At 37.4% G+C, this 24,241-nt stretch overlaps 3 protein-coding genes and 2 pseudogenes across 3 annotated transcripts; 2 read left to right on the top strand and 3 right to left on the bottom strand.

The window, feature by feature from the left end:
* Positions 1 to 9,928: 9,928 nt before the first annotated feature.
* Positions 9,929 to 11,479, top strand: LOC107026591 (acylsugar acyltransferase 3-like). The gene has a single exon (XM_015227625.2). It carries the CDS (start codon positions 10,113 to 10,115, stop codon positions 11,406 to 11,408), a length of 1,296 nt encoding a protein of 431 aa, XP_015083111.1. The 5' UTR covers positions 9,929 to 10,112; the 3' UTR covers positions 11,409 to 11,479.
* Positions 11,480 to 11,516: 37 nt separating this feature from the next.
* LOC107026590 (probable acyl-activating enzyme 1, peroxisomal) lies at positions 11,517 to 13,712 on the bottom strand. Its single transcript, XM_015227624.2, has 2 exons — positions 13,204 to 13,712; positions 11,517 to 13,114 (listed from the first exon to the last, which is right to left on the bottom strand). Exons 1-2 carry the CDS (start codon positions 13,549 to 13,551, stop codon positions 11,663 to 11,665), a joined length of 1,800 nt encoding a protein of 599 aa, XP_015083110.1. The 5' UTR covers positions 13,552 to 13,712; the 3' UTR covers positions 11,517 to 11,662.
* Positions 13,713 to 15,186: 1,474 nt separating this feature from the next.
* Positions 15,187 to 17,329, top strand: LOC107025635 (annotated as a pseudogene).
* A 699-nt stretch (positions 17,330 to 18,028) lies between these two features.
* LOC107025202 lies at positions 18,029 to 19,888 on the bottom strand (annotated as a pseudogene).
* A 682-nt stretch (positions 19,889 to 20,570) lies between these two features.
* On the bottom strand, positions 20,571 to 22,755 carry LOC107025520 (probable acyl-activating enzyme 1, peroxisomal). Its single transcript, XM_015226307.2, has 2 exons — positions 22,314 to 22,755; positions 20,571 to 22,226 (listed from the first exon to the last, which is right to left on the bottom strand). The coding sequence occupies exons 1-2, from the start codon at positions 22,620 to 22,622 to the stop codon at positions 20,763 to 20,765; spliced, it is 1,773 nt and encodes a 590-aa protein (XP_015081793.1). The 5' UTR covers positions 22,623 to 22,755; the 3' UTR covers positions 20,571 to 20,762.
* Between the last annotated feature and the right edge of the window lie 1,486 nt (positions 22,756 to 24,241).

The following is a 24,241-nucleotide window of genomic DNA, read 5'->3' as shown; positions in this document are numbered from 1 at the left end:
GTGTAATAGTATTTTGAGGTATGAGACCTTGACGATGGATTTACCCTAAGTGGGGGAGAATAAGTGAGTAGAAAGGTAGTTGATATCCTCATCTTTCCTTTTGTTCTTATTCAATCTTGAGACCAAATCCTTAGTAGTTTGGTAATGATTAAGAGTCTTGCATAATAGTATGAGTTATCATGTGTTGTATAAAAAAGTTAGATGAGTTAAGTCTAATGTTAAAGAAGCAAGTTAAAGCTAAGTTTTGCATAATGAATGTTAAGTAGAATTGCATGTAGTGTACTTAGTCCAAGAGAATCCTCAACGGTCACTAAGTGAGAGTGGTAGTATGGGATGCTACTCTCACATTGCACTTAGTGTAACTTACCAAGTCTCTTTGGAGTAAGTTAGTATGGTCTTGTCTTTCATATTATCATGCCTTCTTGTTAAAATTTCTTTAAAGGTGCATTATTGAAATTTTAAGCATGTGACACAATGAAGTTTTGAGTTCACCGTAAAGAAGTCCAAATTTTGAGAAAATTGCATTTTTCATGAATTATGATTTCAATGTGTTTGGAAATGATGTGTATAAGCATATTTAATGTTGGAGAAGGCAGTTCCTCCATAAGTGAAGGATAAGAGAAGATTTTGAAATGCGAGAGTTTTGCTAAAGTGATACTTGTTAGTGGGTGCCTTGACTATGATGTTTGAGACTTGATTTTAATGTGTTATGTGATGCTAAGTGAGTCCTTGATGGTCTTAAAGTGTTTAGTGTTATTCGAGGACGAATGTTATTCCAAGTGGGGGAGAATGTAACACCCTAAAACGAACTAAGGTGAACTAGAGCTTCGTGATTATTTTTTAAGTTAATTTTGTGTTAAAATGAGTTATATTAGTGTTATTATGCAGTGTGTGAGGTTTGGTTAAGTTTGGAGGTCAAACGTCTGAGAACGTCTATGACGTTCACAAGGTGTGCCTTAGAAAGTGCTTGTGTATGAGTGAGTTTTACGTGTTTGTTTTGCTTGAAATTGATGTGACATGCTCCTAAGACCTAGAAGACTGTGTTTAAGGATTTAACTTCTGGGTACGACCCCACCTAGGACCCACAAGGGGCCCTAGAGAAGGGCCCAAGAGAAAGACCCAAAACTGCCTTGGTAGTGTCCGCCAACGAGGGCAAACGACGGCCATTGGTCCAACCAACGGCCGTCGACTTTCCCCATCGAATGGACCTGCAAGGTAGCTATCCAGGCTCCAAATGAAGCTAAGTGACCACCAACAAAACCCCACCAACGGACCGTTGATGGGCAGACGGTCCGTTGGTTGATCCGTCATTTGAAGCTTGTCAAAAAAAAAAGTTGTCCTTTCCTGTAATGACTTGGGGTGTTTGGTATATTCACCCCAAGTCTTTTATGAACCTAGGAATTCCTTTTTAGGTATTTTAAGATGTTTTAAACCCTAATACCTAATTTTAGACTCCATTTTCTAAAATCCAATACCCCTCTCTCTTAAAACTCTCTCAAGTCTCCATGGAAGCTAGAAGTCAAGAAGAGATAGGAGGGCTGTTGGTGGTTGATTTCTCCACCAAAAATCAATGGGATTTCTTCTATTTTAGGTATAGTAGTCATCCTTGAACTCTTTTCCATTCAAGGAGCCCCTTCCTAAAAGATTTCAAAAAGAGTTTTACAACCCTAACTTCTTCTATCTTTCACTCTAAATATGGGTCTTGAATGAAAACGTTTCAAATGATTCAAATATGATGTTTATAATGTTAGTTGGTAATTTTAATGCTTAAACTTCAATGAAAACATGTTAAAGCTTTATGTCAAATTTTGGCTTAAGGAATGGGTTAAATGAGCATGAATTTGTAGTCTTTAAGCTTTGATTTCTTTGAGTTAATGTTGTTGTTTAGCTACTATCCTAAGGGTTATATTATGATGAAATCTTTAGTAAAATGTTATAGATGATGAAAGCTTGGATTAAAGGGTAAGTTGATTATGTTGTTTAGCTTTAATTATGAAATGCTCTTGAGTGGTATGGTTCACCTTCCTGGTGGCGGTGTTTACTTGAATTGTATGAATGTGTAGTTACTTGTGTATTGTGAATGAGGTCATGAAGGCATATTTATGTGAAGAAATATGAAAATGGAGTTATTCTTGTTAATGTGCTTTTATGAAGCTTATTATGAGAAGTATGCTAAGGATTATGTCTAAATGACTTTAATGATTATGTGAAGCATGTAAAGTGTGTGGTGTGATGAATGAAGGTCTAAGCATGTATAGAAGTTAAATGTAAATGAAATGATGCTCATGTGCAAGGTGTGCTCACATGTACACACACTCACACTTGAATGAATGAAATGAAGCTAAGTTAAGTCAAAAAGGGGATTTTGGGTGAACACTCTTCGTGAGTTGAGATGAAGTATTTAGTAGCAACCTCACTACATCCTAAGAGCTTTCTAAGATAGGTTTGAGGATGAATGCCCTTCGTGAGTTGAGATGTGGTGTTCATTAGTTATCCTTAACCTATAGTTTATAATATTGAGAATCCGTTGAGAGTTATGCCTAGCACCGAGAGGATATGAAGAAGAGGTGGTTACACTTCGTGAGTTGAGATGTTGTATTTCAATGTACCTCTTGAGATGATTAATCCTCGTTAGTAGATAATGAGTTACTTAGTAGCAATCTCCTTATCCCTTAACTATGCGCTCGCATTGGTGTAGCTATTGGGAAAATCATGTAAAAGCTAAAAGAAAGTAAGACCTCACCCTAGGCAAGTGAGAGGACCTTCTCCGATAATGGAAGTATCGGGATTCCATGTTTACCTATCATGGTCTATGTCGGTTAAGCTAACTCCCACAAAAATAATGAAAATGCTAAGTCTTCTAAAAGAGTGTACTACTTAGGGTAGGTAGTGGAATGGGATGCTATTTATCCATTGCACTAGGTAGGCATTCCGAAAGGGGAGTCTTGGTGAGCCTTATATGAATTGAATGAACTAAGTCTCCTAAAAGAGCGTACTACTTAGGGTAGGTGGTGGAATGAGACGCTATCTATCCATTGCACTAAGTAGACTTTCCGAAAGGGGAGTCTTGGTGCAAAGCCTTCTAAAAGAGTGTACTACTTAGGATAGGTGGTGGTATGGGATGCTATCTACTCATTGCACTAAGTAGGCATTCCGAAAGGGAAGTCTTGGTGACTTATTCGAGTGTTTTTCTAATGTCTTGTTATTGAGCGGTGGCTTGTTCTCTCGAGGTGAGTAAACCGAAAGGGGTAGTCTTGAGGATCGCTTTGGTGTGTATTGAAGGAGATGTATGTGTATTTCCTTCATGTCTTACCTTGGTGAGTCTTAGGATAATCCTTAGTTAGGTAAATTCCTACGGAAATGAGTTCACTTCCTCTTTGTTTGGCCTTGGAAGTTCACAATTTTTGGAATAGGATAGTTCACTGTAGTGTTGAAGGAGCTTGCTGTAAAATTGGGTACTTCACTGTAAAATGCTCTTTTTGCTTAAAATTATAGAAATTTTTCTCTAAGTGTTAAATGATGATTAGTATATTGTTTTCCAGGAACATGTCATTGTCCATTAATCTATTTTTCTTTTATGTGCCTCAATCAAATATATCATTCTCTGGTAAAAAAAACCTATGCACCATTTTTTATGTCATTGATAGATATATTTTTTCGTGGAGAACAGAACTTCAAATATGGAATAAAGTTAAAGTTCTCTTTTTTATTTTGTTGAGGAGTTGATTTTAATCTGCTTTCCTCACCTTGACTCTTTGCTTTTGCTAATGGAATATATATTTACGTTGTTAGATTCTTGAAATTAGAATCATGGTCACCTCAATGTATTGATTGTCGTTCGTCAAATGTTTCTTAGAGGCTCGTCTAAATGTTTTCTTGATATGAATACTTAGTTTTCATGGTAAAATGTCTTATGTTTTGAATCTCTAACGAGGTTTGGCTATATATAGTTCACTAGAAGGACTTGCCTCTTTGATAGCTGCTTTTCAGGAGCTTTGATATCTGAGGCATTTGTGAATAACGTATTAGTTAATTAAGAACATGTATGCTTGTCTTATTAATAACAGATAGTATTAAATAAATAGTATTAAATAATATTAGTATTTACTGTGTACTAATCCTAGTCCTATTAGGATTAGTACTCCTTAATCCTAGTCCTATTAGGATTAGTACTCCTTCCTATATCTCCTATATATATCTCCCATGTATTCCCTTATTAGGTTAACACTTCAATACAATCAATATTCCTTCATGGTATCAAGAGCCAGAAAACCTAGATCTTCTTTTCTCTAGTTTTTCTTTTCTCTCTTTAGGGCACCGATCGTTCCCTCACTTCTCTTGGGCGGCGGCAGCCATGACAACCGAGGTGGATCCTCTCGATTCACTTCCTTCTGGCGTTAAACTCCTTCTCAGGCATCTTCATGCCCTGATTCCCGAAAAATTATCAGACATAAATTACCCTACATGGAAAATCACCGTTCTTACAGCCCTTGAGGCCAATTACCTTCTCAAATACGTCGATGGAAGCACAGAACCGCCGCCGGCAGTCATCACCGCCACGGACAAATCAGAAAAAACCAATCCGGCCCATGCCGCCTGGAAAGCCGTGGATGGCCAGATCCGATCATGTTTGATTGCGGTCATCTCTCCCACGGTTCAGAAACACGTCCGATCCTACACAACTGCTTCAGCCCTGTGGACGGCCCTCGCAACACGCTATGCATCAATTTCCCACTCTCATATTTTTCAATTGCGTGATCGTCTCCACACAATTACCAAAGGCACGAAAACTATGGCGGAGTATTTAGACGAGGTCTCCACCATCATCACAGCCCTCGACACCGTGAACGAAATCATTCCCGAAAAAGATCTCGTCATGTGCGTCGTTCGGGGGCTCCCATCAGCTTACTCCTCCATTAAACAGGCGGTTCGCATCAGTCCAACGCCCGTTGACCTGGATACTCTCTCCTCGTGGCTAAAAAGTGAAGAAATCAACGTGGATCTGGAGAGCAAACTTCTTCTCCGAGAAGCCGCTGTTATGGAGCCGGCCACCGCCCTCACCGCAAGCCAGAACTATCGCGGGGGGCGTGGTGGCGGCCGGCAGGGGAGCCGCGGCGGCTACGGCAGAAACAGCGGAGGCCGCGGGCGCGGCGGTCGGCAGGGCAGTCGTCCGCCGTACGACGGTCAGCAGCACGGCAGCAACAACAGCCTGCACTCCTTCGGCAGCGGCGGGCAGTCATCTTCCAGCGGCGGGCAGGGCACTTACGAGCGGGATCGTCCAACTTGTCAAATCTGTCAGAAAACAGGACACACCGCTGTTCGTTGCTGGTTTCGGTATGAGGAGAGCCGAAATAGTGATAACCGTGCCAATTATGCATCTCAAGCCGGCCCTTCCTCTGAATGGCTGTTGGATACTGGGGCCAACATGCACGTTACTTCTGATCTATCCAAGCTTAACGCTCCAAATCCATATCATGGCTCCAATGGTATTACTGTTGGCAACGGTGAGTCCCTTAATATTTCTCACACTGGCACGGGTACCATTAAAACCCCCACCGCTATCTTTCACCTAGGTAACCTTACCCACGTCCCTTCTATTAAATCCAATCTCCTTTCAGTTCACCAATTCACAAAAGACAATAATTGCTCACTCTTGTTCACCTCTAATGATTTTCAGATCCTAGACAATACTACCAAGAGGGTGATTTTTCAGGGCCCCTGTGAGCATGGTCTGTACGTTCTTCCTGGCACAAGTTCGTCTGCCCACCCAGTTTCAGAAAGCGTTCCTGTGGCTCCGGTGGCTCTTTCGGCTGATGGCCACAGTCTGTTGTGGCACAGTCGTCTGGGTCACCCGTCTACTCAAATAATAAATTCTTTAATGTCTCAATTAGGTTTTTCTTCCATTCATGTAAACAATTGTGACTCCTGTTCAATTGCTAAATCTCATAAATTACCTTTTACTTTATCTGAGAAGCGTACAACTGCACCTTTTCAACTTATTCATTCTGACCTATGGGGTCCTACTGCTGTTCCTTCATTTGCTGGTTTTCGCTATTATATTTGTTTTGTGGATGATTTTACAAAATACACTTGGTTGTACCCACTAAAACACAAATCACAGGCATACACCACCTTTGTCACTTTTGAAAAAATGGTCAAAACACAATTCAATTCTCATGTTAAACTTTTTCGAAGTGACAATGGAAAGGAATATGTCAATAACATCTTTGGCCAGTTTCTGCAATCCCTGGGAATTATACATCAAACCTCCTGTCCATACACTCCCGAACAGAATGGGGTGGCTGAGCGTAAGCATCGCCATCTCATTGAAACGGTGGTTACTCTTCTACATCAATCTCATCTCCCTGTCTCCTTTTGGGTAGAAGCTCTAGCCACCGCAAACTACCTCATTAACAGAATGCCCAGTCACACTCTCTCCAACAAATCACCCTATCAACTCCTTTACCAAGAACTTCCCAATTATACCAACCTCCGCGTCTTTGGGTGTCTTGCCTACCCTTGGCTACGCCCTCATATTACTCACAAATTACAACCCCGATCCCGTCCTTGTATTTTTTTGGGCTATCATCCCACCTCCAAGGGTTATCACTATCTTGACCCACAAACTCATAAAGTCTACATATCTCGTCATGTCAAATTTGTCGAAAATGAGTTTCCCTACGAGTCTATTTCCTCCACAAATACATCATTCATTGACGTCCTTCCCCTTTTTCCAACATACTCACAGGGTCCCTCACCAGCTTCCCCCACACCTCCACCCACTACCCAACCACCCCTCATCACCCCTTCGACCGTCACCCACAATACACCCGCAACCACCACCCACACCCACAACCAACCCGAATCACCCCATACCCACAACATCTCCAGCCCGATCCGTTTTGGGTCCTTCCCGGCCACCCCCGAATCACCAACGCCCGTGCCACTCCCCATTACTCATCCCATGTTAACCCGTGGCAAAGCCGGTATCTTTAAACCCAAAACCTTTCAGGCTACCATACTACCAAATACACCCCTTCCCGATAGTGAACCAACAACCTACTCTGTTGCCTCAAAAAATGCTTATTGGCGTCATGCTATGGATGACGAGTTTAAGGCTTTGACTGATCAGAAAACTTGGGTTCTTGTACCTAAGCCCCATGGGCGGCACCCAGTGGGCTGTAAATGGGTGTACAAAATTAAACACAATGCGGATGGCAGTATTTCCAGGTACAAGGCTCGTTTGGTTGCTAAAGGCTACAATCAGGAGTATGGGCTTGATTACTCCGAGACATTCAGTCCTGTTATTCGGCAGGAAACCATTCGCCTGGTACTGTCACTCGCCGTGCGCAACAATTGGCTCATCAATCAGTTGGATGTTTCCAATGCTTTTCTTCATGGCATGCTTGATGAAACTATCTACATGACGCAACCACCGGGCTATGTTGATCCCCGCTTCCCTCAACATGTTTGCAAACTCCAGAAGTCTCTGTATGGGCTCAAGCAAGCCCCCCGTGCTTGGTACACACGTCTGAAAACGTTCCTCCAGGGACTCGGCTTCACGTGTTGCGTACACGACACGAGTCTGTTTACTCGACATTCAGCACACGGTACAGTCATTCTTCTTGTCTATGTAGATGATATCATTATTACAGGCTCTACTGCAGCTCTCATTCAGGATGTCACTCGAGCTATGCATACTACCTTCAAAATGAAGGACCTTGGCCCGTTACATTATTTTCTGGGAATGGAGGTTTCTCGGACAGGCAGCGGCTTGTTTCTTCATCAGTCAAAATATGCTCGAGATCTGTTGCAGAAAGCTGGACTGGAAAAATGCACCAGTCAACCAACACCGATGGCAGTCTCTTCGTCTACGAATGGAGCCGACACCCCCTTTGCCGATATCACCCACTTCCGCAGCCTCATTGGGGCTCTACAGTATCTGGCCATTACCCGTCCTGACATCCAGTTTGCTGTCAACCGAGTTGCTCAGCGCATGCATCAACCAAGTGAACATGATTACCATTGTCTAAAACGCATTCTCAGGTACATTTTTGGCACTCTTGGTCGTGGTTTACTCATTCGACCCGGGGACTTGGAGCTTCGGGGTTTCTCAGATTCAGATTGGGCGAATGATAAAAATGACAGAAAATCTACATCGGGGTTTCTCGTTTTTTTGGGGCCGAACCTGATCTCCTGGTGTACAAAAAAACAACCCAAGGTCTCTCGGTCCTCGACTGAAGCTGAATACCGCGCCCTTGCTCTTCTTGCTGCTGAGACCATGTGGGTCACATATATTCTTCGCGAACTCCGCGCCACTCACACTGTTCCTGCTCTCTATTGTGACAACAAATCAACCATCTGTGTGGCCAAGAATTCCGTCCTACACACCAGAATGAAGCATGTTGATACCGATTGTCTCTTTGTTCGCGATGAAGTTCAGGCCGGCACCATGACTGTGCAGTATGTACCCACTGAAGAACAACCGGCTGATATTCTCACCAAGCCTCTCCCGAGCCGACAGCACGATTACCTCAGTTCCAAGCTTCCGTTCGCTTCCGCTCAGCTCAGCTTGAGGGGGGATAATAACAGATAGTATTAAATAAATAGTATTAAATAATATTAGTATTTACTGTGTACTAATCCTAGTCCTATTAGGATTAGTACTCCTTAATCCTAGTCCTATTAGGATTAGTACTCCTTCCTATATCTCCTATATATATCTCGCATGTATTCCCTTATTAGGTTAACACTTAAATACAATCAATATTCCTTCATAAACCCCTGGATATTAAAAACATTTTAAAACAACCCCAACACACAGAATCAAAAAAGAGTATAACACATGCCTTATATAAATAATATTTGGATATTCAGATAATAAAAAATTGAGTCTTTGGGAAAATATCTTCAAATCTTTTGCGAGATTTTCTTGACTTTATGTTTACACGTATAACCCACATATCTATGTTTAGTCAACCATATATATCTCAATTAAGAGATCTGGTCCCTATATATTCTATATATATTTATAGTATAGTTTAATAATTCAATTGATGAAAGCTGTCTGCCTTTACACGTTCTTGCATGTCAACTTTTGATTCATAAAGTTAAAGCATTAATTAATGAAAACGATTTGTAGAAGGGAATATGAGATCTGTTCCCTATCTGACTTTGAAGATCGATCACTACAGAAAAACGTTCTTGCACGCCAATGAAATGCCAACGAGAAATATTAAAATATTATGCACTAACAGAGTGTATAATAATTAATATTGTTGAATGGTCCACTCTGGAATGTATAATTAGTAATGATGGTATTGGTTATGTTGACATTACTTATGTAAAAGTTATTTTTTACATTTAAAATTAACATACCTCGTATAATAATCAAATAGTGCCCTTTCCAAATACGGTATAATTATCAAATAGTACCCTTTACAAATACGGTGACAACGACATTGAAATTTTTTTGAAGAACGGTTGCGCCTTTAATCATATGATAAGGCATGTATTAAAATACTTTGCATTACAATACCATGAATTTTATGTATTAGTTATACATATCTTAATACTAAATAGACACTACTCCAAAAATAATTTTTAGTGGTAATGTCAAGCCTATATTGACATTAAATTATAATAATTAACTAATATCTGTTAAAGCTAATTAACACTCTTTCATAATGTTTATATTTATTACCTTTAAAAATTGAAGTGTATGACTATTGATAACTAATACAAACATTGAATATACATAGGTGAAAAAAGACTCACAAATCAAGAAAGAACAATTTTTTGTTTACTTTTTATATATAACCTCAATTAATTATTTTGAAAAATGTAAAACTTGTTGAAAATCCTAAGTTTTTAATTCATCAACTTCATAATTAATTGGCGTAAAATGAAAAACCTATTATGTCAATTATTATTTCCTCAATAGGTGTATCAATTTAAAAATGGACAAGACAGTCTAAAATACACTTTGTCAAACAACTCTTTCCTTAGTTGGTTCCTAAACCACATATGCATATAAAGAGCCACCCAATTAGGCCTAAAATAGAGTGAGTGCACAAAAGGTAAACAAGCTAAGTGTGTTTTCCTAAAGAAAAATGGCTGCATCACAACTTGCTTTGATTTCCAAAAAAATCATTAAACCATCATCTCCAACCCCATTGATTCATAGAATTCAAAAGCTTTCCATATTTGATCAACTTAATCCATCTTCTTACATGTCATATGGCTTGTTCTTCCCAAAACAAGGCAATCCTGCTCTCCCAGATGATCCAACTCATATATCTACAATTCTTGAGAATTCCCTCTCAAGAGCTCTTACTTCATACTATCCATTGGCTGGAACGATTAGAGACGAAGGTCTCCATGTCGAATGCAATGACGTGGGGGCCAAGTTTCTTCAAGTGAAAATAGATTGTCCAATGTCACAAATTTTTTATCAAAATAGTACTGAGGCCGAAGATTTAGTATTCCCAAGAGACTTACCTTGGACCCCATCCAAAGAAAATTTAGTCGTAGCTCAACTTAATCATTTCAATTGCGGAGGAATAGCAATCGGTGTGTGTGTCTCACACAAAGTTGTTGATGGTTCAAGCATGGCAAATTTTACTCATCACTGGTCAACTATGGCGCGTAATCCAAATGCCCCGATACCATCTTTTCAATTCGTTGGAGGATCCCATTTTCCACCCGTAAGTAGCCCAATAGCTGAGGCAATACTTAAAAGTAAAACAGGAGGAAACAATAGTTGCATATCGAAAAAATACTTGTTGTCGCGGTCTAAAATAAATTCCCTCAAGGCTATGATTGCAGCTGAATCAGGAAACAAAAGTAGTAGTATTAATCCTTCTTCTGTTGAAGCTGCAAGTGCATTTGTATACAAGTGCATAGCTTCCAATTCAACTAAGCCATCCATATTCACTCAATCAGTGAATTTGCGACCAATTATGAAGAAATGGTTGCCTGAAGAGTTCCAAGGTAATGCTAGTTTCCTGTTTATGGCACCAGAGATTTCAGATCCTGCAGATATAAAATTGCATAGATTGATTAGTGAACTGAGAAAGGAAAAAGAAATGTATTGGGAAACTAAAAATTTAATGTCAACGCTGTTAGAGAAAGTTAAGTTGCTTCAGAATCAACTTGAAAGGGATCACGACGATGAAGTTGATGTGTACAAGTGTACAAGCTTAAGTAAATTCAGTTTTCGGCACATGGACTATGGATGGGGTAGTCCTACAAGAGTGTGTTTAGGAAGTGTACCCATTAATAAGAAAATATTCCTGATGGACAGTCAAACTGAGGATGGAATTGAAGTACTAGTGAGTTTGAAACAACAACAAATCTCTGCTTTGGAAACTAAATCAAACTTACTAGAATTTGCTTCTCCTCTTTAATTCAATGTCGTCTTTATTTCATTGTAATCAAATGTTCGAATCGATCAATAAGACAATATTCTGCAAACTAATTAATGCTTCCTTCATACATATATAGCTTTTTAAACATAACACAATGATATTATATTTTCTTTTTACGGTTGAAACACAATGATACATATATAGCTTTTTAAACATAACACAATGATATTATATTTTCTTTTTATGGTTGAAACAGCTATACCAGTACTGAATGAACAAAAAAGTAGTACTTATTACACTTTTCTTTCAGTGCTGAAAAGACTGCCCAAAGCTTTTGCTTTCTCTCTCAACATGAATTTTTGTACCTTGCCAGTTGAAGTTCTTGGTAAATCTTCAAATAAGACTGTTCGAGGTGTCATGTAATGTGGTAAATGATCTCTACAATATTTAATTATTTCATCTGAAGTTATTTCTTCAGACCCTTCTTTCAGCTTCACGAATGCACAAGGTGTTTGTCCCCAATGATCATCTGGTCGTGCGACTACTGCTGCCTCAACAACTGCAGGATGACTATGTAAAACTCCTTCCACTTCGATTGTGCTTATGTTTTCACCTCCAGATATTATAATATCTTTCAGCCGATCCTTAATTTCTATATATCCATCTGGATGTTTCACTGCAACATCACCAGTATGAAACCATCCGCCTTTAAAAGCTTCTTCAGTTGCTTTAACATCTTTCAAATATCCACTCATCACAGTATTTCCTCTGCACACAATCTCACCAATGCTCTTTCCATCAGCTGGAACATTTTCCATGGTTTCCGGGTCTCTAACGTCAACTCTTTCTATACAAAGAACTTGCACCCCTTGTCTTGATTTAAGCGCTGCTCGTTCCTCCAGGGCCAAAGAATCCCACTCAGGCTTCCACAAGCAACTCGTAGCAGCACTATAAGTTTCTGTTAGTCCATATCCATGGGATACTCCAAATCCGAGTTGTTCCATTTTGGAAATAATTTGTGGAGGCGGTGGTGAACCGCCTATCAGTATATCGACCTTATGGGGAAGTTGTTTCCTGTCATTCGGTGAAGCATTTGCCATCATACTCAAGACAATTGGTGCTGCACTCATATGTGTGACCTTGTTGATAGAAATACTTTCAAATATATCTTTTGCAGAGACATGTCTAAGGCAAACATTTGTGCCACCAAATGCAGCCATTCCCCAAGGCAGGCACCATCCATTGCAGTGAAACATTGGAAGTGTCCAAAGGTACGTTGACATCGGACCCATGCCATGACATAGGAAAGTAGAAATAGAACTGAGATATGCACCTCTGTGATTGTACACGACCCCTTTGGGTGAGGACGTTGTACCGGAAGTATAATTGATACTGATAGGATCAAATTCACTTTTTGGCCATCTTATTGTAAAATTGCTACTCCCACTTGACAAAAGATTTTCGTATTCGTGAATGTCATATGTCAAAGAGGAATTCTCAGATTCAGGTATTAGCACAAGAATTGGAGTTTTAATTTTGTCTTTTGAAAGAAGAGAAAGTGCTTGTTGAGCAACTTGGAGCAATTGTTGATCAACAAATATTAGCTTGGTTTCTGAATGTTTCAGTAAATGAGCAACCATTGATGAATCAAGACGAGTATTTAATGTACAGAGAACTGCTTCCGCCATTGGTACTGCGAAATGCAGCTCCTGCATTGCTGGTACATTTGGAGCCAAAGCTGCAACCTGCAATAGTTATTGTTCAAATTTATTTTACAATATCGAAAATAAATCTTGAATTTGAACAAAATGAATGAAAAAAACTGAAATCTTACCACATCTCCCTTTGAAATCCCCAGTTGGACCAAAGCAGAAGCAAGTTTAAGACACCTAGAATGTGTCTCTTCCCAAGTATACTTCACACTAGACCCAAACACAACCGAAGTTTTATCACCAAAAACATTTGCTGCTCTTTCCAAGAAACTTATTGGTGTCAATGGAACATAATTAGCGGAACTTGTAACAACACCCTCCAGTAATATTCGGGACTCATCTGTTTCGATGTCACCAGCAAGTTTGCACCTCAGCTGGACCCTTTGAGTGCGAGGGTGTAATTGGACTAATCGGTTGAGGTCATTAAAGGACCTCAATGCAACATTTGAGCTCGTCAACAATGTAGTCATGGAGAAGCTATGCAAATATGTTTTGTATCAACAAAGTTAAATTCATCGATCCTTTTTATATGAAGACCACCATTCAATTTACTGTTAACAATCAATTTCGCCGGTAACATAGCCAACAAAAATTAAAATGTTAGCGGTTCCAGTTTCATCAATGAGTTATCAAAAATAGGTTTGCCAAATTAAGTAGATTAACTTTACTAATTAAGATACATAATTAGCCGCTAATTGCATGACATATACCGAATATCCGCTCATAGAGATCTAAATAATTAATTCTATCTAGTTAGGTGGCTAGAGTTAGGTACGATGTATATTATTTGATGTAGTAACTAGTTAGGCAAGATTTAGTTATACATGTATTTTCTCCATCTTATTTTGTGTGACATGTTTAACTTCGTATTGTGCTTTAAAAAAATGACTTTTCAAACTTGTGATCTAGAACAATACATATATATTTGTGTGATTGAAAATCATTTTATTAAAAGTAAAAAGGTATTTTATTAAGAGTAAAAAGGTATTTCCCTTATTTCCAATATCCCTTTCTATTTCTAAAAACCTCTAAAATCTTTTATTTCTCTCCTAATGTATTAAATGTATCAGAACTACATATTAATGTATCCGAACTACATATTAATGTATTCGATTTATTTTATAATGTATCCATGCTAATTTTTAATGTATCTAATTTATGTTATAATGTATCTGAGATACTCTTTAATTTTTTGTGGAAGATATAAAATTATAGGGATAATTGTAATTAGAAAAAAAATAGGAATAAAATGTAATTTACTCTTTACACTATGGATTTATGTAAATTATACAAGAATTATTTCTAAGTATAGTAAGCTGACATTCTTTTTGGGGCGGACTAAAAAAAAGCCATATAAAACGGGACATATGGAGCTATGCATGTTTTTAAATTATGAATAAAACATCATTTTGAATTTTAAACATAGTCCTAACCAACTATCAAATATGATATTACATGTATTATGTATAATATTTCTTCTATATAGCTATCAAAGTCCAAACAATACGTATCTTAAGGATCATTTGATAGTTCGTTAGAGTTATGCAAGTATTCCACCTTCTATCATTAATAAGATAGACTAAATAGTAATACATAGAGTCTTTCATAATTTATATATATATTAGTTTGTACATATTTCTAAATTGGAAATCAAACACCATATTAATTTTATTCATGAATATTTTACCTTTTAATTAATCTAGTACCACATAGGAAAGGATCAAAGTCGTCCTTTAACTTTGAATTAAGAGTCAAAGTAAATTCTTGTGTTTCTAACATAGAGCACTAATAGTCCTCTATGTTTCAATAATTAATATTCTCTCCGTTTCAAAAAGAATGACTCTATTTTCTTTTTAGTCTGTTTAAAAAACAATGACCTTTTTTCTTTTTTTGGCAATACTTTAACTTTAACTTTCCACGTGGCATATATAAGACCACAAGATTAAAGGACATTTTGGTACGTTTGATATAACTTTAATTTAGAACAACAAAATTAAAAAAAAAAATTTTCCGTACCAAGTCAAAGTAAATCAATCTTTTTGAAACGGAGTGTAGATATATTTGGTACCCTTGCAAACATCCGTCGAACTTTTAACAGACTTCTATTTTGCAAGTTAAAAAGGTTTCCACCATAGCTAACCAAATCTTCCCTTTCTTTCGCTCAAATAGTAGCCATCCATAATTTGAGAACTTTGATTCACCTATGATTCCTCTATGAGTCAAATAAAATCAAAATCAAAAGACTCATATTTGGAGAAGTAAAACTTATTCGATTACATTTTTGTTTTCGAAGAATATATTCTTTTCCTTTTTATTTTTTGTGTATCTCCCTTTAATGGAAATCTGGGACAAGAATAAAATTCTTTTTTTTTTATGAATGCCAAACAATTTTTATCGTCATCAAGTCTTCTTCAATGTCTTATGGAGCGATTGTTTAAATTTGAGGAGGGTGCTATGCATATTGGTGTCTTCTATATGTGCAAGGAAGTTTCTTGCACAGAAAGTGCTCGATCAATTGTCTCAATGATAATTTGGCCATATAGTTCATTCTACTTGCTCCGATTATAACGAAATAAAGTTTGATTTGAATAAGAAGGGGAATAGACAAATCAAAAGTTTGATTTCATAAGGAAAAGAAAGAGACGAGGAATACTGAGTTTTGGGGAGAAATTTTTTTTGACGTACAAATAAAAGTCCGGTTAAAATTTAGACGGAGGTTAGCAAAAGTATACCAATTATTTAAACCTATTAGTGCTTCGCCTTAAAACATAAGGATTACTTTGATTTTTAATTCAAAGATAAAGGACCATTTTGGACCTTTTTTTTACTATCAAACGTGATATAATACTTGCATAACTCACGTTTAAACTACCTACCCCTTAATTTATTAGTTGGTCCATAAACCACATATAGAAAAGCACTCAAGGTCTATTGTAGAGGGCACAAAAGGTAGACAAGTCTCTTTTCCTAAAGAAAAATGGCTTCACCACGACTTGATTTGATTTCCAAAAAAATCATTAAACCATCATCTCCAACCCCATTGATTCATAGAATTCAAAAGCTTTCCATATTTGATATACTTAATCCATGTCCTTACATGTCATATGGCTTGTTCTTCCCAAAACAATACAATCCTATTCATATCTCTACAATTCTTGAGAATTCCCTCTCAAGAGCTCTTACTTCATACAATCCATTGGCTGGAACAATTAGAGATGACGGTCTCCATGTCAAATGCAATGACGTGGGGGCCAAGTTTCTTCAAGTGAAAATAGATTGTCCAATGTCACAAAATTTTAATCGAAGTAGAACTGAGGCCGAAGATTTAGTTTTCCCAAGAGACTTACCTTGGACCCCATCCAAAGAAAATTTAGTCGTAGCTCAACTTAAACATTTCAATAGCAATCAGTGTGTGTGTCTCACACAAAGTTGTTGATGGTTCAAGCATGGCTAATTTTATTCATCACTGGTCAACTATGGCACGTAATCCAAGTGCCCCGATACCATCTTTTCAATTCGTTGGAGGATCCCATTTTCCACCCATAAGTAGCTCAATAGCTGAGGCAATACTTAAAAGTAAAACAAGAGGAAACCATCCTTGCATATCGAAAAAATACTTTTTCTCGCGGTCTAAAATAAATTCCCTCAAGGCTATGATTGCGGCTGAATCAGGAACAAAAAGTAGTAGTAGTAATAGTATTGATCCTTCTTCTGTTGAAGCTGCAAGTGCATAGCATCCAATTCTACTAGGCTATCCATATTCACAAAATCAGTGAATTTGAGACCAATTATGAAAAAATGGATGCCAGAAGAGTTTGAAGGGAATGCTAGTTTCCTCTTTATGGCACCAGAGATTGTGGATCCTGCAGACATCAAATTACGTAGATTGATTAGTGAATTGAGGAAGGAAAAGGAAATGTATTCCAGCCGAGATTGGGAAACTAAAAATTTTAGTGTCAACGACAATGTTTGAGAAAGTTAAGTCGCTTCAGAATCAACTTGAAAGGGATGATGATGATGTTGATGTGTACAAGTTTTGAGTAAATTCCATATCAGTGAGATGGAGTATGGATGGGGTGGTCATAGAAGAGTGTGTTTAGGAAGTGTACCGATCAATAAGAAAATATTCTTGATGGACAGCCAAAATGAGGATGGAAATGAAGTACTAGTGAGTTTGAAACAAGAAGAAATGTCTGCATTAGAAGCTACTTCAAATTAAACTTACTATAATTTGCTTCTCCTCTTTAATTGAAGTCGTCTTTATTTCATTGTTTTGTATATCATATATAATCTATGTTATAATGTCCTTGATCTCTATCAATTCATAGCTTTTACTAGTCTGATTACTAAATTTGTTATCCAATTGCTTGGTTTCTTGTTAGATTATCAACTAATAGCTTCCTGCATTTAGCCTCAAAAATTTTATTCATTACTAACAAAATCATATATATTGTTGTAATAGTTAATCCTATCTCATGGGCTCCTCCAGATGGGAATACTAGTTTCCATGGTGGACCAGTGCCTTTTGCACCTTCTGTTGCAGCCCCGTTATGTGTACCAGATCCAGATAGTAACTCTCCGAAGAAACCAAGACTGATGAGTTAGAGTGATGCAGTTATAAAGTGAAAGTTTGACAACTATGGTCTTCTTTGTTTTGGGGCTTGTGATCTTGTGAAGTGTGCTCTCTTTTCTCTGAGCTCATATCTAGGATACCCAAAGCAAAAGAATGATTTATGTTGAGGTCTCTGGTGTTGTTGCTTTAGCGTAGGAGTTACGAGCAAAATCTAAATACATTTTGTGTTTAAGTTTAGTTGAAAACGTTGATCAAATTTAATTGTGTTTTTTCATGTGTACTATAAAAATGGTTATGCTACTAACAATGATATATAGAAAGGGGACAGAAGAAAAGTCTACACACTTCCAAACAAGTTCATTATTTGTTTCGATTTAGTGAATACTGCCCAAAGCTTTTGCTTTCTCCCTCAAGATGAATTTTTGGACCTTGCCAATTGAAGTCTTGGGTAAATCGAACTGTCTTAGGTGCCATGTAATTATCTCTACAAAACTTGATTATTTCTTGTGCACTTATTTCATCATATCCTTCCTTTAGTTTTATGAATGCACATGGTGTTTGTCCCCATTGATTATCTGGTCGTGCGACCACAGCTGCTTCAACAACTGCTGGATGACTATATAAAACTCTCTCCACTTCAAGTGTGCTTATATTTTCACCTCCAGAAATTATAATGTCTTTCAACCGATCCTTAATTTCTATGTACCCATCTGGATGTTTCACCGCGAGGTCACCACTATGATACCATCCACCTCTAAAAGCTTCTTTGGTTGCTTTAGCATCTTTCAAATATCCACTCATCACAGTATTTCCTCTTAACACAATCTCACCAATGGTCTTTCCATCAGCTGGCACCTTTTCCATGGTCTCAGGGTCTCTAACATCAACTTTTTCAATACAAAGATGTTGCACCCCTTGTCTTGATTTAAGCACAGCTCGTTCATCGAGGGGCAAAGAATCCCACTCAGGCTTCCATAAGGAATATGTAGCTACACCATAAGCCTCTGTTATTCCATATCCATGAGTTACCCTAAAGCCAAGCTCCTCAATTTTGGAAAGGACATGTGGAGGTGGTGATGATCCACCGGTAAGTATTTCAACCTAATGTTTTAGTGGCTTCCTATCATTTAACGGAGAATTTGCTATCATATTTAAGACAGTTGGTACTGCACCCATATGTGTAACCTTATTGAGAGAAATACTTTCAAATATATTTTTTGCGGACACATGTCTAAGGCAAACATTTGTGCCACCAAGTGCAGCTATTGCCCAAATCATGCACCATCCATTGCAGTGAAACATTGGAACTGTCCAAAGGTATGTAGGCATCGGACCTATTCCACAAACAAGAAATATAGCAATTGTATTGAGATATGCGCCTCTATGATTGTACACAACTCCTTTGGATGATGACGTTGTGCCGGAAGTTTAGTTAACACTTATAGGGTCCATTTCAGTTTTTGGCCACCTTATTGTAAAATTGTTACTCCCACTTGCTAAGAGATTTTCATATTCGTGGATGTAAGATGTCTCAAGTAAAGGATGAGAGGAATTTTCATATTGTGGGATTAGCACAAGAATTGGTGGTTTAATTGTTTTGTCTTTTGAAAGAAGAGCGAGTGCCCCTTGAGCAATTTGGAGCAACTGATGATCAACAAATATGATCTTCGCTTCTGAATGCCTTAGCAAACCAGCTATCGTTGATGAATCATGGCGTGTATTTAATGTACAAAGAACCGCTCCAGCCACGGGTACTGCAAAATGTAGCTCCTGTATTGCTGGTATATTAGGAGCCAGAGTTGCAACCTGCAAAAGTTGTTCAATTTATACATGAAAAGTTGAATTAAAACAGTTCACACGTTTGAAGAGGAAAACTAAAGATTAAGTCTTACCACATCTCCCCTAGAAATGCCAAGGTGAACTAAAGCAGAAGCAAGTTTCAGACACCTAGAATGTGTCTCTTCCCAAGTATACTTCACACGAGACCCAAACACAACCGAAGTTCTATCACCAAAAACATTTGCTGCTCTTTCCAAGAAACTTATCGGTGTCAATGGAACATAATTTGGGGGACTTGTAACGACACCCTCCAGTAATCTTTGGGATTCATCCGTCGTTTCAATGCCCCCAGCAAGTTTGCACAACTGCTGGACCCTGTGCATGTGTGCAGGTAATTGGACTGATCGATTAAAGAACCTCAGTAACATATTCGAGCTTTTGAAGATTTTATTCATGGCCTAATTAACTAACCAAATATTTTTTGCATCAGATAGTTAATAAGAAAAGCTGAGTAATCAAAGCCATTCAATTAATTGTTAGGTGAAGATTGAAAATCACCTTCGAGACTGATCCACCCTAAACTAAAGGTGGTACCACGAAGCAATGCATAGTCAACAAACCTATACCTATCTAGCAAAATTTTCCCTCTTGGAGAAGCTCGAACACAACATACATTTGCTACTTTTATTGCTATCACATACCCTGCACTCTTAGTTTTCTCAAATGTCCTTTTTTTCCTCTCACTCCATATACTTCACGTATAAACTCAGCATACATCATTTTTACCATGCCTTGGCAATTTGAGTTCATTCAGCTGCAGTGGTTGAACATGATCAGAAAACTCCTGAAGTTTCATAGTTGTGACTGGTGCACCATTCAGTCTGCTTTGCGGGGATAGTATGACGTTTAAATCTCCCCGGATCAGCCATAGTTTTGCCCACTGTTACGTCAAGACATCTAAAAACTGTGACCATAAACTTTGTATCTATTCAGAGCATATAGGATTTTGTTTGAAAAGGTAGAAAAACTGGCCTCTTTTGCTAAAGAGAAAAGGCTCTCTCTCTGTCTGTTGTGGTTTTCTTGTATACCTAATGAAATGGTCATTTACTATTCAAGAAAGGAAAAAAGGGAACATTACAAGAAAAACGTTGTTATTGAAATGTTTGAAACAACGAACAATTTCCATAGAAAATTAATCCAGATATTTTGAAGTGAACTATTCAGTGCTCCATGAAAAATAAACAATTTAATGCTTCAAACATGTATGCAATGTTGAAATAGTAAACAATGAAGAGCCAAAGTAAATATACACACATTTAATTATATATGTTAACAACTTGCAGCACTTCTCTTTTCGGTGGAAAATAGACTGCCCAAAGCTTTTGCTTTCTCCCTCAATATGAATTTTTGTACCTTGCCAGTTGATGTTTTTGGTAAATCTTCAAAAAGGACTGTTCGAGGTGCCATGTAACGAGGCAAATGATCTTTACAGAAGTTGATTATCTGTTCCTCAGTAATTTCATCAAATCCTTCCTTTAGTGTTATGAATGCACAAGGTGTTTGTCCCCATCGATCATCTGGCCGTGCAACCACGGCTGCTTCAACAACTGCTGGATGACTATACAGAACTCTTTCCACTTCAAGTGTGCTTATATTTTCACCTCCAGAAATTATAATGTCTTTCAACCGATCCTTAATTTCTATGTACCCATCTGGATGTTTTACTGCAAGATCACCACTATGAAACCATCCGCCTTTAAAAGCTTCTTCCGTTGCTTTAGCATCTTTCAAATATCCACTCATCACAGTATTTCCTCTGCACACAATTTCACCAATGCTCTTTCCATCAGCTGGCACCTTTTCCATGGTCTCGGGGTCTCTAACTTCAACTTTTTCTACACAAAGAACTTGCACCCCTTGTCTTGATTTAAGCGCAGCTCGTTCCTCAAGGGGCAAAGAATCCCACTCAGGCTTCCACAAGCAACTCGTAGCAGCACTATAAGTTTCTGTTAGTCCATATCCGTGAGTTACACCAAAGCCAAGCTCCTCTATTTTGGAAAGGATCTGTGGAGGCGCTGGTGATCCGCCTGTAAATATTTCGACCTTATGCGGGAGTGGCTTCCTGTCATTTGGTGGACAATTTGCCATCATATTCAAGACAGTTGGTGCTGCACTCATATGGTTGACCTTGTACAGAGAAATACTTTGAAATATATCTTTTGCAGAGACATTCCTTAGGCAAACGTTTGTGCCACCAAGTGCAGCCATTCCCCAAACCATGCACCATCCATTGCAGTGAAACATTGGAACTGTCCAAAGGTATGTAGGCATCGAGCCCATGCCATGGCAGAGGAAAGTAGCAATTGTATTGAGATATGCACCTCTGTGATTGTACACGACCCCTTTGGGTGAGGACATTGTGCCAGAAGTATAATTGATACTGATCGGATCAAATTCACTTTTTGGCCATCTTATTGTAAAATTGCTACTCCCACTAGACAAAAGATTTTCGTATGTGTGAATGTCATATGTCGAAGAGGAATTCTCATATTCAGGTATTAGCACAAGAATTGGAGTTTTAATGTTGTCTTTTGAAAGAAGAGTGAGTGCTTGTTGAGCAACTTGGAGCAATTGTTGATCAACGAATATGATCTTCGCTTCTGAATGTTTAAGCAAGTTAGCAACCATTGATGAATCAAGACGAGTATTTAATGTACAGAGAACTGCTTCTGCCATTGGTACTGCAAAATGCAGCTCCTGCATTGCTGGTACATTCGGAGCCAAAGCCGCAACCTGCAATAATTGTTCAAATTTATATTAGAATGACGAAAAATAAATCTTGAATTTGAACAAAATGTATTAAAAAAACTGAAATCTTACCACATCTCCCTTTGAAATGCCAAGGTGAACCAAAGCAGAAGCAAGTTTTAGACACCTAGAATGTGTCTCTTCCCATGTATACTTCACACTAGACCCAAACACAACCGAAGTCCTATCGCGATAAACATCTGCTGCTCTTTCCAAGAAACTTATTGGTGTCAATGGAACATAATTAGCGGAATTAGTAACAACACCCTCCAGTAATCTAGTTTCAAAGTCAGTTGCAAATTGAGACAGGTGACGGAGTCCATGATTGGTTCGGTTGAGGCCATTAAAGAACCTGAGGGACACTTTGAAGAGTTTATTCATGGTAGAATAATGCAGAGGACAAGAAACAGAGAGAAGGCTTGAAAAAAAAAGTGAAGCTTTAATTTACTGAAACTATATGCATAGATGAAGTAATGAAGTGATCGTGAGGAAATGCTTGGATAGTGGGGCAGCATAACATCACCACAGAAATCAGTTAATTATTTGAAAATCGATCACGCTATAAACATTGTGAAGAAAAACAAATGCAAGAAATACTTATACTCAAAGTCAAGAAGATTATTGTTGAACAATGAATTTGAGCAACTTTACGTGAAAACAATTGATAGTTGAGTGACCATCAAAGTTATTAACTCTGAAATGAGCTAATATTAATTATTGGGTTGGTACACTTAATTTACAAAACTAACCAAAAAAAGAAAAACAAAAGTAAGAAAACACTTATAATATTCTTGTGCAGATTGAGAAATTTACAAGTGAATCATCATGTTCATCATAAGTCATCACAATCTTATAACGGACTTGTTTATTTAAAAAAAAATCGTCATTAATTTGTATTTTTTATTTTATTTTTGTATAATGAAAAATACTAAAAAAGTTGTAAGCTTGTTCAAACGCTACACAACTTTAATCCATAGGAGAAAAAAGAAAAACTCAATTTCCTTGATTATCTTTTTCCATACCAACAAATTTTCTGCATGGTTGTAACCTTCATTGCAAAAAAATATGCACAGTACTAATTTGCTTAACCATCGTTGTTTGACTTCCAATAGATAATCGATGTATCCATTGTCTACTATTGGTTTTGCACATTTTTTAAGAAACTAAATAGAAGGGTGATTTTACTGTATCATTCTTTGAATATAATAATTCAATGTCTTAAAAAAAATACTCATAAAGAAAGCATTATAATTAATGATAAGGTAAATTAGAAATTAAATATAAAATCGATAAAGTAAATAATATTGTTGAACATCTCAAACTAATATAGTGGACAAGTATTATTGAACAGAGGGAATATACTGTATCTTCAATAATTTTCCTTAGAATCACTATTTAAGGCGATTTTCAAGGGATTTTGCTAGAATTCCTCGTGGGGTCACATTCTAACCCTTAATTTACTTTATTTTTATTCTATTAATCTATCATTGAATTAGTCATTTAATGGCCTTTTGGGATTGGACATTTTATAACCTTTAAAAATTATTATTTTTTAATTTGTCAAAATAAACAAATAATTAAATATAACTAAAAAAGAAAAAATTGACAAATAATTAAGAACAAAGATAGTATCGAATATTGAATATTTGGTTGATCTATGATATCTATGAATGTTGGGAGCATGATAAATGATCTAGTTAGCAATCGTCTGATGATTCGATTTGCTTAGTGGGAATGATCAATGGGCGATTAAAGGATATATTATATTCGTTTATGACATTTAATTTCTCATGTATATTGAAGCATTCTATCATATTTTATATGAATTCACATGTATTTCATTTGATGGCGTATGAGCAAAATTCGGATGTATTTTGAAGCATTCTATCATATTTAATATGAATTCACATGTATTTCATTTGATGGCCTATGAGCAAAATTAGGATGTATTGAAATATCATATCTATCCTATATATTATAAAATGTCCTCCAATTAAACA

Source organism: Solanum pennellii, chromosome 7 (genome assembly GCF_001406875.1).
Source record: "Solanum pennellii chromosome 7, SPENNV200".
Classification (NCBI taxonomy): Eukaryota; Viridiplantae; Streptophyta; class Magnoliopsida; order Solanales; family Solanaceae; genus Solanum; species Solanum pennellii.
This window is presented reverse-complemented; position numbering and strand designations above follow the sequence as displayed.